Source organism: Cricetulus griseus (assembly GCF_003668045.3).
Source record: "Cricetulus griseus strain 17A/GY chromosome 1 unlocalized genomic scaffold, alternate assembly CriGri-PICRH-1.0 chr1_0, whole genome shotgun sequence".
In the NCBI taxonomy this organism is placed as follows: domain Eukaryota; kingdom Metazoa; phylum Chordata; class Mammalia; order Rodentia; family Cricetidae; genus Cricetulus; species Cricetulus griseus.
Window position 1 is genome coordinate 256,003,077 of NW_023276806.1, and position 21,427 is coordinate 256,024,503.

General features: G+C 49.6%; 1 protein-coding gene across 1 annotated transcript in view; it reads right to left on the reverse strand.

Moving 5' to 3' along the window:
- Positions 1 to 21,427, reverse strand: part of LOC100774485 (inactive tyrosine-protein kinase 7) — a 41,040-nt gene that overhangs the window by 14,073 nt on the left and 5,540 nt on the right. The window contains exons 2-7 of the mRNA XM_035451470.1: positions 8,238 to 8,525; positions 7,514 to 7,616; positions 6,954 to 7,144; positions 6,709 to 6,859; positions 4,442 to 4,590; positions 3,937 to 4,203 (exon numbers count right to left, since the gene is read on the reverse strand). Coding sequence (XP_035307361.1) covers positions 3,937 to 4,203; positions 4,442 to 4,590; positions 6,709 to 6,859; positions 6,954 to 7,144; positions 7,514 to 7,616; positions 8,238 to 8,525 — 1,149 coding nt within the window. The remainder of the gene's footprint in view (positions 1 to 3,936; positions 4,204 to 4,441; positions 4,591 to 6,708; positions 6,860 to 6,953; positions 7,145 to 7,513; positions 7,617 to 8,237; positions 8,526 to 21,427) is intronic.

Sequence of the window (21,427 nt, forward strand, 5' to 3'; positions counted from 1 at the left end):
GGACAGCTGGAGGCACCCATCCTTCACATGAATAGAAAGCCATACTTGCCGGGCGTTGGTGACGCACACCTTTAATCCCAGCACTAGGAAGGCTGAGGCAGGAGGATCTCTGTGAGTCTGAGGACAACCTGGGCTACAGAGTAAGTTCTAGAACAGCATGGCCTATACAGAGAAACCCTGTCTCCAAAAGAAAAAGAAAACTGCACTCATTTCCCTCCAAACACTGTTTATCCTAGCACACTCTATTTCAAGACAGAATATTGTTTTCCAGCCAAATGTAGAAGCCACAGGTCCAGTCTTGACTTACTGACCCTGAAGCCATCACTTTTATTCTACACCCAGCTCTGAAACTGGACCTGACTTTGATCAATTCTCATCTCTCCACCATTACCACCTCTTGTTCAGGCTCATTCAATAGCTCCCTGGGCATCTACCACAGGCATCTAGTAATTGCTCTCATGACTTACACGCTCATTTATTTGCTTGTTTAGAGACAGGGTCTCACTTTGTAGCCCTGGCTATCTTGGAACTCTGTGTGACCAGGCTGGCCTTGAACTCACAGAGATCCACCTTCCTCTGACTTCCAAGGGCTAGGATTAAAGGCATGCGCCAACAGGCCTAGCAGAAGCAGTCAGATCTCTACAAGTACAAGGCCAGTCTGGTCTACGTAGTGAGTCCAAGGCTAGCTAGGGCTGCACAGCGCATGTGTGGCCGTCAAAGACAACTGGTTGGAGCCAATCTCTCCTTTCACCCTGTGGGTCCCAAGGACTGAACTCAGGTTGTCAGAGTTGGGGGCAAGCATCCACCCCACCACCTGAGCAGCCCTGTTTATATTCTCGCCCCTAACCTTCCAGTCTCCTCAGAACTGACAGTCTTCCACTTAGAGGCCTGAAGGACTTCCTATCTGCCCTGGTGAGGCAGTGTTTATAACAGCAGCAGCAGGCAGTTCTCCTAGCCCCTTTCATCTCTTTTTAACGTCATGGCCACACGTTCTCCATCAAGAAGCAGTCTATCTCTCTACTTCCTGGAAACTGGGTGGTCTGGGACCCGCCTCGCCTTCTAGAATACACTTTTGCCCTCATGGAATCCAGTTTCTATGTGAGGAAACTTGGCCTAGCTAGAAATGTGGGACTATCAGAGACCAGCCAGCCACTGCCTGTGAGCTGACTTACTCCCCTCCAACAGCCCCGTGGAGCTCATGGGCTCTCCCTCAGAGGTGACTCCCACAAAATATAAGCACATTAACGGCTGCTCCAAGCCACCAGGGTTAAGAACCACTTGTTATGAGGTGTGGGTAAATGGCACACATGAATACGGGCTGAAGTCCTCACTGTGTTCTTACATCTCAGACAACCTCAGCCACTCTCACTGAAGCCCCACAGCCTCCTGCTGGCTCCCAATTCACATACCTATTTCTGGCCATGATTCTTCCTTTAAGTTCCTTTTAAGTAGTTTAAGTACCAGCTCAAATGCCACCTTCCACAGAGCGCGCCCCCATCCATCCATCCCTTCTATCTCATCATGTACCCTGTTGTAGTTGTACTGCGACTTAAATTATATATTTAGGGGTCTGGAGAGGATATCTCAGCAATTAAGAGCACTCGTTGCTCTTGTAGAGGACCTAGGTTCAGTTCCCAGCACTGTGTGTCGGCTCACAACCAGTGGTAACTCATATGGAGGGGGTCCAATGCTCCCTTCTGGTCTCTGTGGACACCAGGCATGCATGCGGTACAAAGACACACATTCAGGCAGAACACCCCCACATAAAATAAAACAAAGTTATTAAAATTCTCACATTTGCTTTGTGTCTCCTGTTAAAAGAAGCTACATGGGATGTATGTGTGCTTTGTTTAATGCTGAATTCCCAGAACTGGGAACTGTGCCCTAGCATAAAGGGGCCACTTAACAAGCCTCTGCTGACTGAACCAAGTCCCCGGATAAAACCCCCTTTGACTCTCCATCGCCATGCCTGACCCAGCACAGCTTGCATCATGTACTACTCTGAATTTCACAGGTCTCTTCAGAGCGCATCCAGTACAGCTCCACCGTTCCGTCAAGTGACCAACCAAGGCCAGCAGTTCCCAAACTGAACCTGCATAAACACAAGGCCCTGAGTCTGAAGACCCCAAAGTACCCCGAACAAAGCAGACCCTCACAGACCCTGGTGACAGCTAGTAGCACAGCCCTCACTTGTCTGCATGTCACTACAAAGGCAGCCTCTGCATCAGTCTTCAGGACACTGAGGCTCTCACCTGAGCCAGGTGTCCAAGTGCAAATGATGTCCTCTGAGACGTCAGGATTTTTTATTTTGAAACAGGTTTCCTATAGCTGAGGGTGTCCTAGAACACGGATCCTCCTGACTCTTACCTCCTGCCACCATTCCCAGCTTATATGGCACTGAGGAGCAAACTCAGGGCTTTGTGCATGGCAGACGAGGACTCTGCCAACTGAGGTACACCCCTACCCAATTTCATTATCTTTATGGGAAGAATCACAAAAATGAATTATTTTTTTAAAAAAATGTTAGGATGTATTTATTTATTTTTTTTAATTTTGAGACAGGGTTTCTCTGTATAGCTCTATAGACCAGGCTGGCCTCAAACTCACAGAGATCCGCCTGCCTCTGCCTCCCGAGTGCTGGAATTAAAGGAGTGCCCACCACCGCCCAGCTGTATTTATTTTTAATTACCTACAGCAATGTTTTGCCTTCAGGTGTGTATGTGGACCACATGTCTGGTGCCTGTGGAGGTTAAGGAAGCCATCAAATCCCTGGAACTAGAGTTACAGATGGCTGGGAGCCACCACATGAGCACTGGGAACTGAAGCTGGGTCCTCTGCGAGAGCAACAGTGCTCTTTACCACTGAGCCATCCCTCCAGCCTGTTTCTTTAAAAAGCCTGCAAAGTACAATGAACTAAAACAAAACAATCATCTGAGCACTGTTACTTCTCAAAGAGAAAAAGAAAGAAGCTAGAGAGATGGCTCAGTGAGTAAAGTGAGTGCTACATAAGCATGGGGACCTACTTTGGAGTTACAGGACCCATGTGAGACCTAAGTGCAGTGGCACACATCTGTAACCCCAGAACTGGGCAGCAAAGACAGAAGGGTCCCTGGAACCTGATGGGCAAGCCAGTTTAGAGCCAACAGCAAGTTCTGGGCTCAGTGAGAGGCCACATCTAATGGTGGACAGTGAGAGGCCACGTCTAACGGTGGACAGTGAGAGGCCACATCTAACGGTGGACAGTGAGAGGCCCACATCTAACGGTGGACAGTGAGAGGCCCACATCTAACGGTGGACAGTGAGAGGCCACGTCTAACGGTGGACAGTGAGAGGCCACATCTAACGGTGGACAGTGAGAGGCCCACGTCTAACGGTGGACAGTGAGAGGCCATGTCTAACGGTGGACAGTGAGAAGCCATGTCTAATGGTGGTCAGTGAGAAAAAGGCACCCAACATTGACCTCTGGCTTCCATACACACAGGTGAACACACCTCCCATGCCACCCCCACCTACAGACAGAGAGAAAAAAAGCACTATCTTTTTTACTTATAACATTTGATCTTTCCAACTATCTTGCTTTAAGCCCTTGTTATGGATGACGGGACAGATCCCTGCAGCTCAGGGAACATGACCCCAGAAGTTACACTGTGCATTATGTGCAGAATGGGACCCAGGTCTCCAGACTCCCATACAGTGTTCTCCCTCTGTGGTTGGAGGACTACTTTTCCTGGAAGGGCTATGTTTACTTCCTCGGGTGTACCACCTCTACCTCTGTGTCTGGCTCAATACTGTCAGATGACCAACACTCCCAGGAGCCCAGAACCCAGAAAGAACCTCAAGTGTACACCAGGGAAACCTCTATCCATTACACCCATATCCCAAGAACTCCTAGGCTACTACACAGATCTCCTCACCCTCCAGGGAAAGAGTACTCACTGGCCACAGTGATGTTGACATCTTGTCGCCGCTGACCAGCAAGGTTGGCTGCATGGCAGGTGTAGACACCAGCATCACTCTCAGCAATAGCAGTAAACACGAGCTCATGACCCTTCTGGTAGACACTGCCATGGGCAGGAAGCCGGACTCCGGAATGTTCCCACCATACACTGGGTGTAGGCAGACCCTGGGGGGCTGGGCAGGCAACACGCTCCTCGCCACCAGCCGTGAACACCCGTGGTTCAAATGGCAACATGTCTTCAATCTCTGCAAGGACAGGAAGAGATGGTAAACTGCTTGACTGACTTGGTCATCTAGGTATGTAGAGCTTCACAATAAGCATCCCAGGCTCCCTCCAGCCACAATTCCTCCTCTGCATCCCCGCTTTTAGCCCAGCATCCTCTTCCTCTCTCTGCCCTCTAAGCTGCTAAACCAAACAAGGGTCCCATATCTCCAAGAGCTACCAACATCAGATACAGTGCCTACCTCAACAGCACAGACCCACCTGCCAGGTGCAGCGTGGCTTTCAGGACGATGGGTGGGCCCCTCTGCCCCTGGCCAATGCAATGGTAGACTCCTGCATTTCGTGGCCGGACCTGTGTCAGCAGCAGAGAGCCATTGGCAAACACCACAGCTCTGCGGAGGTGAGGGGGACTGCGGAGGGAAGAGAGCACTGTCTGAAAGAAGTGGTCTTAGGTCTCCTTATGTAACAGACGCAATAGAATCTCAGGTTGTGAGGGTCTGTGTTGTAGGCAGGGTGCCTATGTGTACGCGCTTGTTTGTGTGTCTGTACAGGTACCTACTTACCTCTTCCTATTTTAAAATTTATTTTATGTGTGCATGTACTTGCACCATGCGCGTGCTTACTGCCAGCAGGGGGCGTCAGAGAGCTGGAGCTGGAGCTACAGACAGCTATGGCGCCATGTACGTGCTGAGAGCCAAATCCAGATGCTCTGCAAGAGCAGCCAGTGCTCTCAATAACTGAGCCACCTCTCCAGCCTGTCTTTTCCTTTTCCCAAGCAGGACTTCACTGTATTCCCCTGGCTAGCCTGTAATTCTCTATGTAAACCAAGCTGGCCTAGAACTCACACAGATCCTCCTGCCTCTGCCTTCTGAATTCTGGTGTGTGCTATCAAATTTGTCAGCCCTTTTCTTTTATTCTTTTTTTGTTTGTTTGTTTGTTTTATTTTGTAAGACAGGGTCTCTCACTGTGTAGCCCTGGCTATCCTGGAACTTACTCTGTAGACCAGGCTGGCCTCAAACTCAGGGATCTGCAGGCCTCTGCCTCCTGAGTGCTGGGATTAAAGGCATGTGGCATCACAGTGCACAGCACAGATTTTTTTCTCTTTTATGTGTACCAATGTTTTGCCTACATGTCTGTCTGTACACCACATGCGTGCTCGGTGCCTGCAGAGAGAATCAGATCCCCTAGAACTGGAGTCACAGGTAGCTGTGAGCTGAGAATCAAACATGGATTCTCCGGGATAGCTTCAAACTTACTATATCACCTCACCCAGGCTGGCCTTGACCTCACCCAGAGTGGCCTCAAAATATATGTGATGCTACTGCGTGCGTGCGTGCGTGCGTGCGTGCGTGCGTGTGTGTGTATGTGTGTGTGTGTGTGGTATGCTCACACCCATGTGTGTATATGTGCAGACCAGAGGCTGATGTCAGGGGCTGTCAATCTTCATCCTGCTCTACGAGAGTAGGGTCTCACTTAATCTGGAGCTTACCATTTTAGCCAGACTGCTGGCCAGCGAGCCCCAGAGCAACCTGTCTCTGCCCTTCAGCACTGGGGTCATATGCACACCGCCATGCTCAGCATTCTTACATAGGCCATGAGGATCTGAATGCAAGTCTCATGCTTGCTCAGCAATCATTTTACCCACTAAGTCACCTCCTCAGCCCTGACCTCCAATTTCCCATCCTGCCTCAGCCTCTTGAATGGTGGGATTATCAGCACCAGTGTCATCAGTTTGCAGCTGTGTTTCCCAACTGCAAGGAAGTCAACTTTGGAAAAGGAGGGAGAGGCAAAGGCCAGGTAGATGAAAGTCAGGGTAGTAGGAACACCTTTCCACAGGCACCCCAGCTTCAAGGACAAGAGCCTCTCAGCCTCACATTAAATGGCCTGATGATGTCCTTAGGACAAGCCCCTAGCCTAGGGAGCCGTGCCCCAGTGACCAGTACCACAAAGGCATTCTTTCCTCTCCTAGAGTCTGCACAAGCATCCTGAGAGAGGGGCAAACCCTCCCCAGAGCATTCAGCACCTGCTTCCACCTAAAATGTGTGTGTGTGGTTTGGGTGTCAGTACCATCTTGGACCTTTCTATTTAGACTGTGACCATAGCCCAACAGCCACCCCTGTATTCTAACTTTCTTAGCTATTTTTACAACTCTAGTCCTAACTTTATTTCCAGTTTCTTCTAAAACAGCGTGCTGAATGTTTACATGACTTTTAGCCTGTGTCAATATTCTCCAATCACTGAACACCACAAGGCATGAAGGGTCATAAGAGTGGGGAGGCTGCAGATGGGGCACAGGGTTTACACCTGTGTACTTCTTACTCTCCATCCCAGATGACCCATGTGGGCAAGAACAGAGGGAATTTTAGAACAATCATAGCTAGATCACGTAAGTCACTTCTCAGTGACTTCCCTTAGTTGTACTCTTTCAGAGACACTACAACATTCTACTGCCATCTGCTGGAAATCTGGAGAAATCAAGTTCACAGCAGAAAGTCTGGTGTCTGACTTGAACTGAATCACATCCTTACCGGCTGCGGTTAGTGATGGGCGTCTCATCCTCAAAGACCCACTGGAGGCTCGGGGGTGGCTGGGCTGAGAACTGGCAGTGGAACATGGCCTCCTCATTCCTCGCTACAACAACATCCTGAGGCGCCAACACCACCCTGGCAAAGCTTTCGTCTGTGGCAGGGAAGCATGCAGGGGTGAGCAGGCAGGCAGGGCAGTGAGCCCCACCCCACTTTGCTTCCCTCCTCTATCCCCATGACAGGCTCACCTGCAATGCTCAGAGTAAAGTTCTGGCTGCTACAGGCCTGGCCAAAGGCATTGTGGGCGCAGCAGGAGTAGAGGCCACTATGCTCAGGACTGGCCGGCCGCAGGGTCAGGTTCCTCTCCTTGCTGCTGACTGTGTGGGTGTTCTGATCATCAGAGAGGGGGACCCCATCTCGGAACCACTGGTAGGAAGGCCTATGCATGGGAGTGGGGGTCATAAGCAGGGAAAGGGGGACACAGAATCAAAAGTCTAACTGGGCATCCCAGTTTACAAGTGGAGGAATGGGGGCCCGAGGAAGGGAGTTGTCTGCATTAGGGCAAACATTAGTTCAGAGAAGACAGAAGCAGAGAGATTCCACATCTGTCAATTCTAAGAATCCAGGGTCATCCCATGGACTGTTGACCCTTCTCCAGCCACTGGAGGCTGGTGGGAGCACTTAAGGAGGGGTGAGGAGCGCTTCGGGTTAGGAGAGTGGCTACAACATAAAGCAAAGTACATATGCAGATTCTAGGACTTGGGGTCACATCTCTACCTGACTCCATCCACTCTCCTTGGCTCCTTACCGAGGGTGCCCATCAATGTGACAGCGAAGGGTGACCTGGGTCTGCGGCTGGATCTCAGCTTCTGACGCTGGATGCTTCAGGGCCACAGGTCCTGCCTCGATCCCTGGAGCAGAGGCCACAGTTGCAGTGAGAGCAGAGCAAAGTGGGAATGTGGAGGGAAGGAGGACGCCATGGAGCCCACAGGCTCTGGAGCTGTCCATGCAGACGAGCTCTGTGAAACTACAGCTGAGGCCATGGCACAGACACAGAACACAGGCGCTGTCTCCAGCAGGTCAGACCTAATACGTGCCAAGGACATTCATGAAAGCCTCTGGCAGATAAATACAACAGAGACTTAAAAGTGTTGGTGGGAGATTAGGAAAATGAGCAATTTTTGTCTGTGGTAATAGTGTGTGCTCAGCATGTACAGGTCCCTGGATCCAATACACAGCAATGAAAGGGGAAGAGAGGAGCTGAGAGGGTGGAGAGGAGCAGAGGGGATGGAAGGATGGAGGGGAGACCACAGGGTGGGGAGGCAGAAAATGGAAAGATGGAGGGAGGGAAGGAAGGCTGGAGGGAGGAGCCTTCTAAGTCCCTCTCATCCTCACAAGCACTACCCACAACTGAACTCTGTCCCACTGAACTGGCAATAGGATAAACTGAAGCAGAAGGCTCCCTGGACTCAGTTGCTGAGTGACGGATGAACGAGACACAGTAGTCTCCCTCCCTCCAAACAGGCTCTCACATTTGATGTTGAAGGAGGCATTGGCACTTCGGGCTTCCTCTCCAGTGATATTATCCCGAGCCACACACTGGAAAGCACCAGAATCTTGAAGCCGATCCACAGCTGCAAAGCTCAGGCTGCTGCCCTGGGCAAAACGTCGCTCGGTGTCCTGGACAGGCACTCCATTGAGCAGCCAGTACACCTGTACTGGGCCCGGGGCCTCAACTTCACAACGGAGCAGTGCCCGGCGCCCTTGCAGTGCATCCTGGGAAGATGGCTCCTTGATGAAGACAATTGTTGCCTGGGCACCTGAAGATAGAGACATGGGAGAAGCAGGGTCAGGAGAAGCTGACATCTCCATCCTAACAGGAAAAGGGCTATGGACACAGCTGGCCAACAAACACAGGGATGAAGGACAATACTAGAGATGCCAAAAATCCACTAAGGAACTCAAATTGTGCTAGACGCTCTACAGGATCCAAAGATGAGCCATGCTCCGATCAAGGGGCCTTGAGTTCTGAGGATACACAGAACAAACACTGGAGCCATGACTGTGGCCATGTAAATGCCAAGGAGATGGTGTGGGCAGATAAGGAAGGGAGTCCTGAGGTCTGGGTGGGAGCTGATGGCATCAGGCTTCCCAAAGCGAAGGGCCCCAGACTACAGGACCAGATCCTAGGTCTTGATGCTATGTTGAAGAACAGGGAACATTACAAGTGACCCAACCGTCCCAGAATAAAGGCACAGAAGAAAGGTCAATCTTGACCTTTGGAAAGACAGCGACTTAAGCCTGAAACACCCGAGAGTACCAGCAACAGAGATCAGATAAGCTTTGGGGCCTACCCACAGATGCCATGCAGTCCTGAATCCTTAGGGGGAGCTTGGGGAGACACCTTCCTTTTACTGGAGAAGCCAAAATTCTCTAGACACAAGCTGTAGCCAAGACACACAAAGGTCATCCTAATGTCCTCTGTTCTAGCTCCAAGGACCCAGCCATGGTCAAAGCCAGAGATTTTATGTAAAGCCATTCGCCTTCCTCATGTGGTCACTCGGCTTTGGTCACAACTAGGGGACAATTATGAAGATGGAGGGACCCAACAACCAAAGTCAGAACCAGGGGAACAAGGGAGATCAAAACACCCGCGCTGAGCAGAGGGGCCGGAGAGATGGAGGGCAGGGCTGGACACATGGGTGGCATGGCACAGAAGTGTCAGAGGAACACGGGAGGAACATGCAGGGCTTTGTTCCTGCCCATGTGGGTTCCTTGCCGAGTCCTGGAGTCACTGGGCTTGAACATGGAAGAAATGTTCCCAGCCACCTGGAAGAAGCAGGGTAAGAGCCATATATGGGCAGAGAGACACTAACAGGGTCACTTTTCAAGTCACTGGGAATTAATCACAGTTTAGCCAGCACTCTCTGAGGACCCTGGGGAGGTGAGGTCTGGTTCTTCCAAGCATGAGGCTCTGTCTTCTCACAGAGTCAAGGTCTACATAAGTCCTAGGATCCAACAGGGCTGGGTCCAGATGAGGGGCTAGTCTGGTAGCAGTCCATCTCTCAATCCCTGCAAAGGCCTACATCTCCTGACACAAAGCATCCAGGGAGCTGGAAGTGTCCCAAAACACCCATTCCTTCTCAATGGGGCCCTGCTGGTTCTCTGGGCAAGACAATTCTGCAGCAAGCAGGGTGATCCTTCCCACTGTGCCAGTTAACAAATACACCTTCAGGCACTGCTGAGCACCCCCAGTTACCATGTCAACCCAGACACGCCTCTATACATGTCTAAATACTCCACAGGGTGTGGTCCTGCCCCTGCTAGGCATCATGGTACAACTCCTTTGTTACACAGAACAGTAAACTCGGGCCCAGAAATATGAAGGATCAGATAACTCACATGTTGAAAGCCAAGCCTATAACTCAAAGAAGCCAATTCCTTATTCCATGCTCTTCCCAGCCCTGCCTTGGAAATACCTGATCCTCTCAGAGAGAGTCAGATTCCCCAGTCAGGTAGTGTGGCAGATATCCCTCGCACAGACGACACCAGGCACACAAAGACAATCAAGAAATACTGATTGACCTTAAGAAAATTAGTGTCATCCAGGTAGCAGTGGTGCATGCCTTTCATCCTAGCACTAGTGAGGCAGAGGCAGGCAGAGCTCTGTGAGTTGGAGGTCAGCCTGGTCTACAAAGCTACACAGAGAATCCCTGTCTCAACCCCTCCCCCCAAAAAGAAATATTAGTGTCTCAGAGCATTAGAAACTCTCCCCAAGCCAAGGATGCCCAAAGCCTGGACAGAGGAGACATCACCAGAGAGCAGAGGACAACCAGATGGTGGGTGGGTGAGGGAATAGGCCCTGGGGGTGTGGGAACCACAGACCACCTGCAGCAGAAATCTGAGGAGTCTGTGTAACTCACAGGGACACCACCCCTGTGTCCCTACCTTGCTCTCCACATCCTCTCCTGGGGCCAGGCCTAAGCTGCTCTAGCATTCCCAGACTGCCACTCAGAGTGCCCCCATCCCACATCCCCATGACATGGCCTGAGAAACATCCAAGTCAGCCCCCCAGGGGCCTCTGCCCTGACGTCAGCTCACAGCAGGTCCTGGTTAGTGCTTGGCTGGGACAGACTTTTGTGTTTCAAAAAACCAGCAAAAAGGAGCCTCCAGGCTTCTCCAAGCCCCTGCTCAGTGGCCCCCACATTTACTCAGACGGCAATGGGAATGTGCCCAGGCTGCCAACCTGCATGTCTTGTGGTAGACATTGCTCCATTGATGTTTCAGGGAATCAGAGAGTTCCTGGCAGCAATGCCAGACTCTAGGGGCTTTTAGAAAGCTCTGTTTGTGCAGATGGTAAAACATGGGATACGGCCAGGCCATGGTGGCACACGCCTTTAGTCCCAGCACTATGGAAGGCAGAGGCAGGTGGATCTCTGTGAGTTCCAGGCCAGCCTGATCTACAGAGTGAATTCCAGGCCAGCCTGGGCTACACAGAGAAACCCTGTCTTAAAAAACCAACAGTGAGATACAGCGCTGATGGAGGGCTTTCAGAGGCCTATCTCAAGGAGGCACGCTTTGTCCCTCACCACCACCTTGAGGGTGCCCTCAGTCCTGTGGTCTGAGAAAGGCCTTCTCTGGTGACTCACAGGTCCTGAGTCTCCTAAAGCTGCACTCTCTTTTGTCACCGGGCCTCAGAGGGGCACTGTATCACAGCAATCCACTCAAAACGGCAGCCTTCCTGACACAAAATGACCCTGTCTGTCCTGTTAAAATTTGGGGTGCTGCCTCAGTGTAGCCCTCTGCACCCTTTTCCTTACTATACAATAAAGACACCAGGCTACCACCCAGGCTGTACAAGGCATGAGTGGAATCATATATGCTAACTCCACATACACCATGGAACATCCAAAAGGAAACACTGTCCAGGTAGGACTTTGCTTGTGGGCACAAGCGACCCAAGAAGTTCCTTAGCAACAACATGCAGACAGAGCCATCTCCCCCACTGGGCAGAAACCCCAGAAAGCTGGAGCTGTGAATACCCCATAAGGCATTCTCCAAGCCATAGCTTTCGGCTCTTTAACAGACACTTAGAACTGCATGTGTAGCCCAGCCTCTTAGGAAAAGGCTGACTTCCACACCTGCTCCAGCCTGGCACCTAGCTGTGCCTCATACGCAACCTTGGACTGATACCCACCCTCTGGTTGCTCCCTGAGCTCTAGACCCAGCCAGTCTGTGTGCAAGGGTGTGTGCTCATACACGTGTTGACACACTCGATGCATGGGGCAGGGAGCGGCAGTAAGTTTAGTTTGGGGATTTTGTTTTGTGATACTGGTGTTCAAACGAAGGGTCTTGGGCATGCCAGGCAAGTGTTCCCATGGGATTACACTCCTAAGTATAAGGTAGGTAGGTAGGGGTGTGTGTGTGTGTGTGTGTGTGTGTGTGTGTGTGTGTGTGTACACAAGTGCACTTTTAAACAGGGTAGTTTTGAAACTATGTAGCCTTGACCACCCTGGATCTTGCTGTATGTAGGTTGACCCTGAGTTCAGAGAGATACCTGGCTCAACTTCCTGAGTGCTAGAATTAAATGAGTGTACCGCCACACCTAGCCTTAGTGCTTGGTTTTTAGGGACAATGCAGCTCAAGCCAACCTTGAATTTGAGCTCCTCCTGCTTCTGCCTCCTAAGTACTGAGAATACATCTTGCCTCCACACACTGCCATGCAACATGAGGCTTTAACTAAGCAATTCTAGTTCTAAGTAATTTTGGCTAATTCATTCTAAGTATCCACTTCAACTGCCCATCTCCCAGGACCTGGACAAGCAAATATTTTTAATTCCTTCTTCTCCCTCTTATTAAATAAAATTCTACTCTTTGGTCTGGTGTCTCCAGACCAGGACGAGCTACCATGACCATGGTTACTGAGTCATACCAGCCCAAGCATTCAGGGGAAGGCTCTGAAAGCCAACAGCATTTAACATGGTAGTGTGGGTTCGTGAGAGCGACTATGTGGCACTGCTCTACCCAGGGTCCACCAGTCAGTCACACACACCATAGCTCAAGCCAAAGCTGCTGGCTCCAGGATTCAGGTCCCTATGGGGGAAATCCTCAACTCCAGGTGGCCCCTGGAACCCAGACTGAAGTGGATCCTGTTGGAGCAGATACCGACAGAAATGAGGGACAGTGCGCCAAGTTTCCATGCCCTTTCTGGAGCAACAACACTAGGGCACAGGCCGGGACAAGCAGTCTTCGACTTGAGAAACACAAATGCTCCAGGTAAGGGAGCCAGCCAGCCAGGCTCCTGTCCCACAAGAGGACAGTCCCCAACATAAAACTCTCCATGTGGAAGATTCAGCTTTTCTTTCTCTTTAAATTTTATTTATATGCCTGTGTTTGAGTTATGCCCATGTGTGAAGGTGCCCTCGGAAGCCAGAAGAGGGCATCAGATCTCCTAGACCTGGCTGTGAGGCTTGCGGATTCTGGGAACCGAACCCAGGTCCTCTGCAAGTGCAGCAAGCACTCTTAACTGCTCCAGGCCCTTTTTCATTCTTTCTTGAGCCTGGGTTTCATGTAGCCTGGGGTGGTCTGCTCTACAGCTGAAGATGACCTTAAATTTCCAAAATTCTCTTGCCTGCTAGAATTAAGGCATGTACCACCACATGGGCATCAAACCCAGGTCCTTTGTAAAAGCAAGCAGTGCTTTAACTACTGAGCCATCTCTCCAGGCCCCACTGGCTAACTTTTGAGGAATACGTCTCCATCCCTGTGGGGATAAATCGCAGGGATGAACCGCAAGCCCCCAGCATCTCCCCACTCGCCCAGGTTGCTATTCATGCCTGGGAGTTGAGGAGATACCTTCCCACCTACTCTGAGAGTAAGTACTACGTGTAGTTTCGGCACCCATGAGTCGAGGACAAGCACAGACTACACGGCGTCCAAGCCACGAAAGTTGATCCACAGCTAACTTCAAATCCCACCAAGTGGTAGGTGCACACCTCTCTGTGTTCCCAAGGTCTACAAAAGGCCTACGACCCGTCACTAACTGGAGCCTTATTGTCCCTAACATTCTGCTTGGGCAGAGCAGGAGAGAACAGAACCAGACTGTGTTTGCCTCCACACCTGGACAGACTCCCTTGAAAAGGTCACAGAACATAACACAATCAGCAGGGACCGAGGAAGAACCAACCTAGGGGGCAGTTCTCTCTCGCTCAGTCTCACAGACCTGGCCGGTCCACTCCCAGGAGGCCGTGTGTCTAGCAACTGTAACTCTGCTACCATTATGAATCGTAACGTAAATATCTGTGTTTCCTGATGGTCTTAGGTGACACCTCCAAAAGGGTCATTCACCCCTAAAGGAATCTCGACCCACAAGTTGAGAACCACTGATGTATGGAGAAAGAACAGTCTTGTGGATGCCTACCTCGCCTGAAATAGTGTTCCAGATATACCTTTGTCTGTCACAGTCAACTTGATTTTTCTCTACAGGCCTGAGTTTCTCATCTGGAAGAAGGACACCTTTAACTGATTATTTGCACCACCCCCAGCTTAGATGAGGCCATTTAAATTTAGCTTAACTTGAAATGAAATCCATGTGGGGTCATGGGTTAAGAACAGATTGCTCAGGCTGGAGAGATGGCTCAGAGGTTAAGAGCACCGACTGCTCTTCCAGAGGTCCTGAGTTCAATTCCCAGCAACCACATGGTGGCTCACAACCATCTATAATGAGATCTGGTGCCCTCTTCTGGTGTGCAGATATATATGGAAGCAGAATGTTGTATACATAATAAATAAATAAAATCTTAAAAAAAGGAGAGAGGAGGAGGAGGAGGAGGAGGAGGAGGAGGAGGGGGGGGGAAGAGGAGGAGATTGCTCTTTTAGGACCCAGGTTTGGTTCTCAGCACCCAGATTGGGCAGCTCACAACCACCTGTGACTTCAATTCAGGGGATCTGAAGCTCTCTGAACCCTTTGGGCACTTGAATGGTATACATAAAATCAAGCCTCCCCCCCAAACACACACAGCACACCAAGTTTTAAAATAATAAAAAATAAAATGAAATACCGTTGAAAATTCTCTCCCTCTGACTCTGTCCAGGAGCCACTTTTCAGGTACTCAGAGTCACATGTAGCTTAAAGTCACCACCACATTGAATGAACAGAAAAAGCCCTGCTTCACCCTGGAAGAGACCCACTCTATGACAAAGCCTATAAGGCTCTGTAAGATGATGTGTTATTTCTGACCCAAGGGACTCCCAACACTGGTCAGCAGCATTTATTTTTGCATCTGCATGTGTGTGATATGACGTGTGTTGTGTGATATTATATGTGTATGATATGTGCCACGTGTGTAATGTGCATTGTGATATGATGTGTGTGTGATGTGTTGTGGTATGATGTGTGTGTTGTGTGATATGATGTGTGTCATGTGATATGTATTGTTCTGTGATGTGTGTAGGTGTTATGCGAGATGATGGGTGTATGCGTATCATGTGTGTTGTGTGATATGATGTGTGCTGTGTGTGTGCTGTACGTGTGTGCTGTGTTGTGTGTGTATACAAACTAGAGGCTGACACCCAGTGTCTGTCTCAATCGCTCTACCTTATATATTGACTATACCTTGTACATACTCACTTGAACAAAGAGCTCTCGACTCAGCATGTCTGGCAGCCAGCTCGCCTCCCGTGCACTGGGATTCTAGGTGGCTGCCACATCTATCTCCCAGTTATGCAGGTTCTGGGGATCTCAGCTCTGTTCCTCATGTTCATGCAGCAGGTGTTTTGCTCACTGAGCCAACTCCTCAGCCCCTCAGCCCACTTTTATGGACCCTGGAGTGTCTTCATAAATGGCAGAGTGAGTGTCTACCCCTGGACATATCTGGTCCTCAAGTCTTTCCATGATGCCACCCAAGGAAAGCAATGACTTTATTATTTCTTCACTAATTCCCTTCAGCACCCCTCCCCACAACCATTCTGTTGGATTTAATATAAATCCTGTCGTTTGGATGTATCCTAAAATGTAATAGTTGTTTTACATGTAAGTATTCTTTTTTTAAAAAAAGATTTTATTTATTTATTTATTTATTTATTTATTTGTTATGTATACGGTCTTCTGCCTGCATGCAGGCAGACAGCACCAGATCTCATTCAAGGCGGCTGTGAACCACCATGTGGTTGTTGGGAATTGAACTCAGGACCTCTGGAAGAATAGTCAGTGCTCTCAACCGCTGAGCCATCTCTCCAGCCCGTAAGTATTCTTTAAAAGATCTTTATTTTATTTTTAACTATGTGTGTATGTGTGTGGGTTAGTGCATGTGAGTGTAGCTACACATGGGTGCCAGAAGAGGGCATCAGACGCTCCTGGAGCTGGAGTTAGAAGTGATTGTGAACCATCCAGCAAGGGTGCTGGGAACTGAACTCGGGACCTCTGTAACAGCAGTAAGTGCTCTTAAATGCTGCGCAATTCTCCAGCCATGTGTACATGTATGCTATGTAAACAGTCTTGCAATGTGTCTTCTCTGCTTTCAGCTTTCATTTCCATGCAGCATGGTTTTGAGGCCCCTTTCCTGTAGCCTTCACCTACACCCTGCTGTCCTCCCCAGAGGATGAATGGTTTGGGTGGGAGAAGTGAAAAAGGTTCTTTTTTAGAGGGATGAAGAGGGGACTCGGTGATTAAAGAGGGCTTGCTGCTCTTCCAAAGTTTAGTTCCTAGTACTCACATGGGGCTGCTCCAAGGGATCTGATACTTTCTTCTGCCTCTGTGGCACACATCATACCCCCCCCCCACACACACACCACACCATATCCCCCCACACACACAAATACATAAAAGTCTTAAGCCTGGCATGGTGTCACATGCCTTTAATCCCAGCATTCAGGAGGCAGAGGCAGGAAGATCTCTGAGTTCAAGGCCAGCCTAGTCTACAGATCGAGTTCCACAACAACCAGTGCTATATAGTGAGACTATTTCAACAAAAATTATTTTTTAACCACCGCCTGAAATTCAATCTTTAGCACATACCATCGTTATTCTTCCATACAGAGGAACCCTTGTTTCCCCAGATTTCTGAGTGACTTAGACATCTCACACGTCTCCCCCAGCTTCTCCTGCTCCCCAGCCTCCTGGCCCCAAAAGTTGTCTGAGAGGCTGGACCTCAGCTGGTTTCAACGGGACAAGAATGTCGTCAGTCTCCTATTTTTATATCTGGAAATGCTCTGCAAACCATTTCCCGAGTGGCCAAGGGAGCAGACTGAGGAGATCGCTTTGCTGTGCCATGATGTGGAAGGCCTCTGGCAAGCTGCATCTGCCATACGGCCGGGGACTGGCAATGATGGCAAACACATGTGCAGGAGGCCAAGGCACCCTGGGAAGCTGGGCTGTCCTTTTAGAGATGGAGCCTGGGAGTCGGACTCACACACTGTCTCTTCCTCCCAGAGAAGAGTCACCCTACCTGCCTTACCAACAGCTGCCCCAAAGATCTAAAAGGCAGGGCATCAGGACACCCTGGGACACAAAGGGAAGAACCTAGACTGAAGGAAAACCAGGATGCTTGGAAGCACTGAAGGTTTGAGGCCTGGTTTATACTCCTGGACTCCAGGGTTGTGGGTAAGGATGCTGGGGACAGGACTGTGCATGGAGCCTCTGCCCCAAGCCATCAAATACTCTCTTCTGTCACTGCTGCCGCCACAGTGGCTGAACAATGTTGACTCTAATGCACAAGAGAGGTGGGAAAGCCTTGTACTGTCAGTGAATGCATCCATGACTGCTGTTCAGCTGCCACCTAGAAGGAGAGCCTGTCCACCCATACAGATTGAGGGGATATCTGTGGCCTCAGTGGGCCAGCTGCTTGGTTAGAGTCAAGTCACTGGATTTCTTCAAATACTTCCTACTCCTCAAAAATACCATCACACTGCTAGTATTATGAACTCTTAACCACAAAATTAATGACATAGGACTTGTTTGTTTGTTTATTGGTTTTCTTTGCAGTGCTGGGGGTTAAACCTAGAGCCTTGGGGATGCAGGCAAACGCTTTATCACTGGATCAATGGCTCAGTGGTTAAGAGCACTGTCTGCTCTTGCAGAAAACCAGGTTCCTTTCTTGGCACCCACATGGAGGTTCACAGACATCCTTACTCCAGTTCCAGGGGATCAGTGCCCTCTTACATATATGTACGTATGTCACATGTGTGCAGGTACTCACAGAGGCCAGAAGAGGGCATCAGTGCTCCCAGAGCTGGAGTTACAGGCAGCTGTAAGCCACTGATATGGGTGCTGGGAACAAAATTCAGTTCCTCTAGAAGAGCAGCCAGTGCTCTTAACCTTTGGGCCATCTCTCCAGCCCCTCACTACTCATTACTTTACTTCAAAAACACTTTCTGGATTCAATCCCCAGCAACACACGCACACATGCACGCACACACGCACACACGCACTCAAAACACACTTTCCCTCCCAAAAAGCAACACTTTAAAAATACATCATTTAGAAAATGCGTTCTGACTAAAGATGGCAAAGTAAAGACTTCAATTTCTAAATCAATACCAAAAAAATGAGGGAAAAAAAACCAACAGAAACAACTCCTTACAGCTATTTTTAAAAAGCACCAAAAACTTGCAGCTCATCGCCAGATGCTTTCAGCCTGGGGTGGCCTACCCTGGGGGCAAACATAAAACACACACACACACACACACACACACACACACACACACACACACACACACACACACACACACACACACTCAAAGCCTAAGAAAAAAGAGCTCTTCAGAGCAGCTGATGCAATAGCTGGTTTGAATAGCAAAAAAAATGACAAAGACCTAAGGTTTATTTTGTGCTTACTCTGCCAGTCTGTAGTCACCATCCAGAAGGCCCCAAGATCTGGTTTTACTTAAGTGTCCCTTGGTTCTTAGAGGATTGTCTCTTACAAACCAGCAGAGTGGGAGGGGGGGAGGGGAAGGGGAGGGAGGGAGGGGAGGGGAGGGGAGGGGAGGGAGAAGCTGGCAGACCCAGCACTGGGAGAAAGTGGGACCGGAGCTGAGGGAGCACAGGGACCAACTGGCAGAAAGGCACGGACAGGGTGAACTGAAAGACAAAGGCAAAGATGGGATAACAGAGCCAGAGAGACACAGGATCAAGAGAGGCAACACAGGGTAGTTGCGGGCACACACATGGCTCCCCATGTCTATTGAGGGCATACACATGGCTCCCTGTGTCTGTAGCCCTGGCTGGGTCTCCTAACTAACTCTAGCTGCTCCTGGCAGATCTGCCCTGGGTCTCCAGGAAGGGGACTCCACCCTGAGCAACAGCACATAAGGAAGGCGACAGCTTTGTCTATGGGGAAGCAGAGGGAGTGAGGGGAGGGGATACACACCTGTGCAAGATCCTGACTTTATAATGGAGAGCCCTCAATTTAGAGGCTCCTGGTAAATAATTCACCAGGAAGAATACAATGCCTTCCCTGGCCTCATCTATTATTCAACGTAAGAAATGTGCCATGCTGTTACATTTCCTGACATCTAAAAATGGTCTGAGCCATTAGGCCAGAAGCAAGATGATGGTCGGACAATTTCTACCCAACTTTTCCAGAAGCCCTGACCCAGCAGTCCTGTAGCTCGGGGACATGGAGGTGCAGGCCTGTAATCACAGTTACTTGGGAACCTGAGGCAGGAGGATCACATTCAAGGCCAGCTTGGGCTGTGTAGCAAGTTTGAGACCAGCCTAGGCAACTTGGCAAGCCTGTCTCAAACTAACAATTTTGAGGCCTGAGAAGTGAGTATGGAGAGACAGTTTAGCAGTAAGAGCACCAAATGCTCTTTCAGAGGACCCAAGTTCGATTCCCAGCACCCATATGTTGGCTCACAATTATCTGTTACTCCAGTTCCAGGGGACCAGAACCTCCCTGGGGACCAGGTATGGACATGGTGCCCAAAACATACATGCAGGCAAACAGCCATACACATAAAAATAAAGAGGGAAATAAGTAAATGGCCTGGGAGTGTAGCTCAGTGGTAGAGCCATTGGCCTAGCATGTCCAAGGTCCTTGGTTCCATTCCAGCATGGGGGTGAGGATGTAGTACAAGCTTACCTTCCAAAACAAGGTCAGATCAGGGCTCAACTGTGAGATCCCAAGGGCAGCACAGGCCCAGGCCCCAGGAACACACAACTGTGGTCTGAATGATCCAGAAGTTTATCCCTTCTCAAGAAGGAAACTGCCTCACTTGAGTCTTGGGACAACACAGTTCCAGAATGGTTTTATGGCCCATGTGAGTGTCCTGCATTCTAGGTGCTCAGCACTAAACATGGCTTCTTATTCAGGCCTCTGCTTCTCATGTGTCAAACTGATGCCTCTTGATCTCTACTTCAAAAGTTCACCACCATGACAAAAGGCCTATGTGAAATACAAAGAGCCTAGCCCACAGGGGTGCACAGAGGATGAACACAGGGGCATGAGTTCGGGGACTGATGAGCTGGCAAAAAGGCTCAGTGGGTAAAGGTGCTTGCTGCCAAGCCTGACCCCATCCCCATGACCTACAGGATGGAAGGGGACAAGTGACTCTCACAAGTTGTCCCCTGTCCTTCATTTCTGCATCGTATCACAAAGCACCCTGTCTCTAACATAAATAAACAAGATGTAATAACAACAGCAAAGACCCTGGAGACATGCAGACAGCCTGCATTCAAGTCCCACCCCTTGATCACCCAAGGTGATCAAGAAGATCACCTTGGACAATCTGTTTATTCTTTTTGTTTTATTTTTGAAGACAGGGTTTCTTCAGCCTGGACAGCCTTCAGTCAGGACAGCCCTGACTGTCCTGAAACTTGCTTTGTAGACCAGGCTGGCCTCAAACTCACCAAGACACACCTACTTTTGCCTGTTTCCGCATCCATAAAATAGTAATTATTACAGAATCAGTACACCTGGCTTTTAATGAAAAGTCAGCTCACATGTAGGTTGCTTGGCACTGTTTGCTACACTGATCTCTGTGTGAATTTGGACCCTTAGCCATTATTATGTTCAGAATTTTTGTTTGAGTCAATGTCTAGTCTACCCCAGGGTGGCCTTGAACTCCTGATCCTGCCTCAGCCTCCAGAATGCTGGGATTAAAGGCACGTGCCGCCACCTTAGAAGTTTTTTCAATGTATGTATGTAAAAGGGTGCTCTGTGTGCATGTACGTCTCCACATTAGAAGAGGGCACTGGATCCCATGGAACTATAATGACTGCCTGTTGTGAGTTGCCATGTGGGTGCTGGAAATCAAACTCTGGCCCTCTGAAGAACAGCCAGTGCTCTTAACCACTGAACTATCTCTCCAGCCCCAAACTTACAAGTTTATTATAATTTCTCTTATTTTACACACCCACACCCACACACTATTTTGCCTGTATGGATGTCTGTACATCATGTGTGTCCAGTGCCTGAAGAGACCCAAAGAGGGTGGTTGTGAGCTGCCACATGGGTGCTGGTAATGTAACACACACACACATACACACACACACACACACACACACACACACACACACACACACACACACACTCACACACACGTGGGCATGCATATCATGGCAAGAGTGTGGGGGTCAGAATACAGTTTGCAGAAGTTAGTTCTCCCCTTCCTACACGTGGATCCCAGGGATCAAACTCAGGTTATCAGGCTTGCTGTTATCAGCCTTTACCTGTTGCACCATCATGCTGGCCCACGCCACACTCTGAAGGAAGTACACTCTACT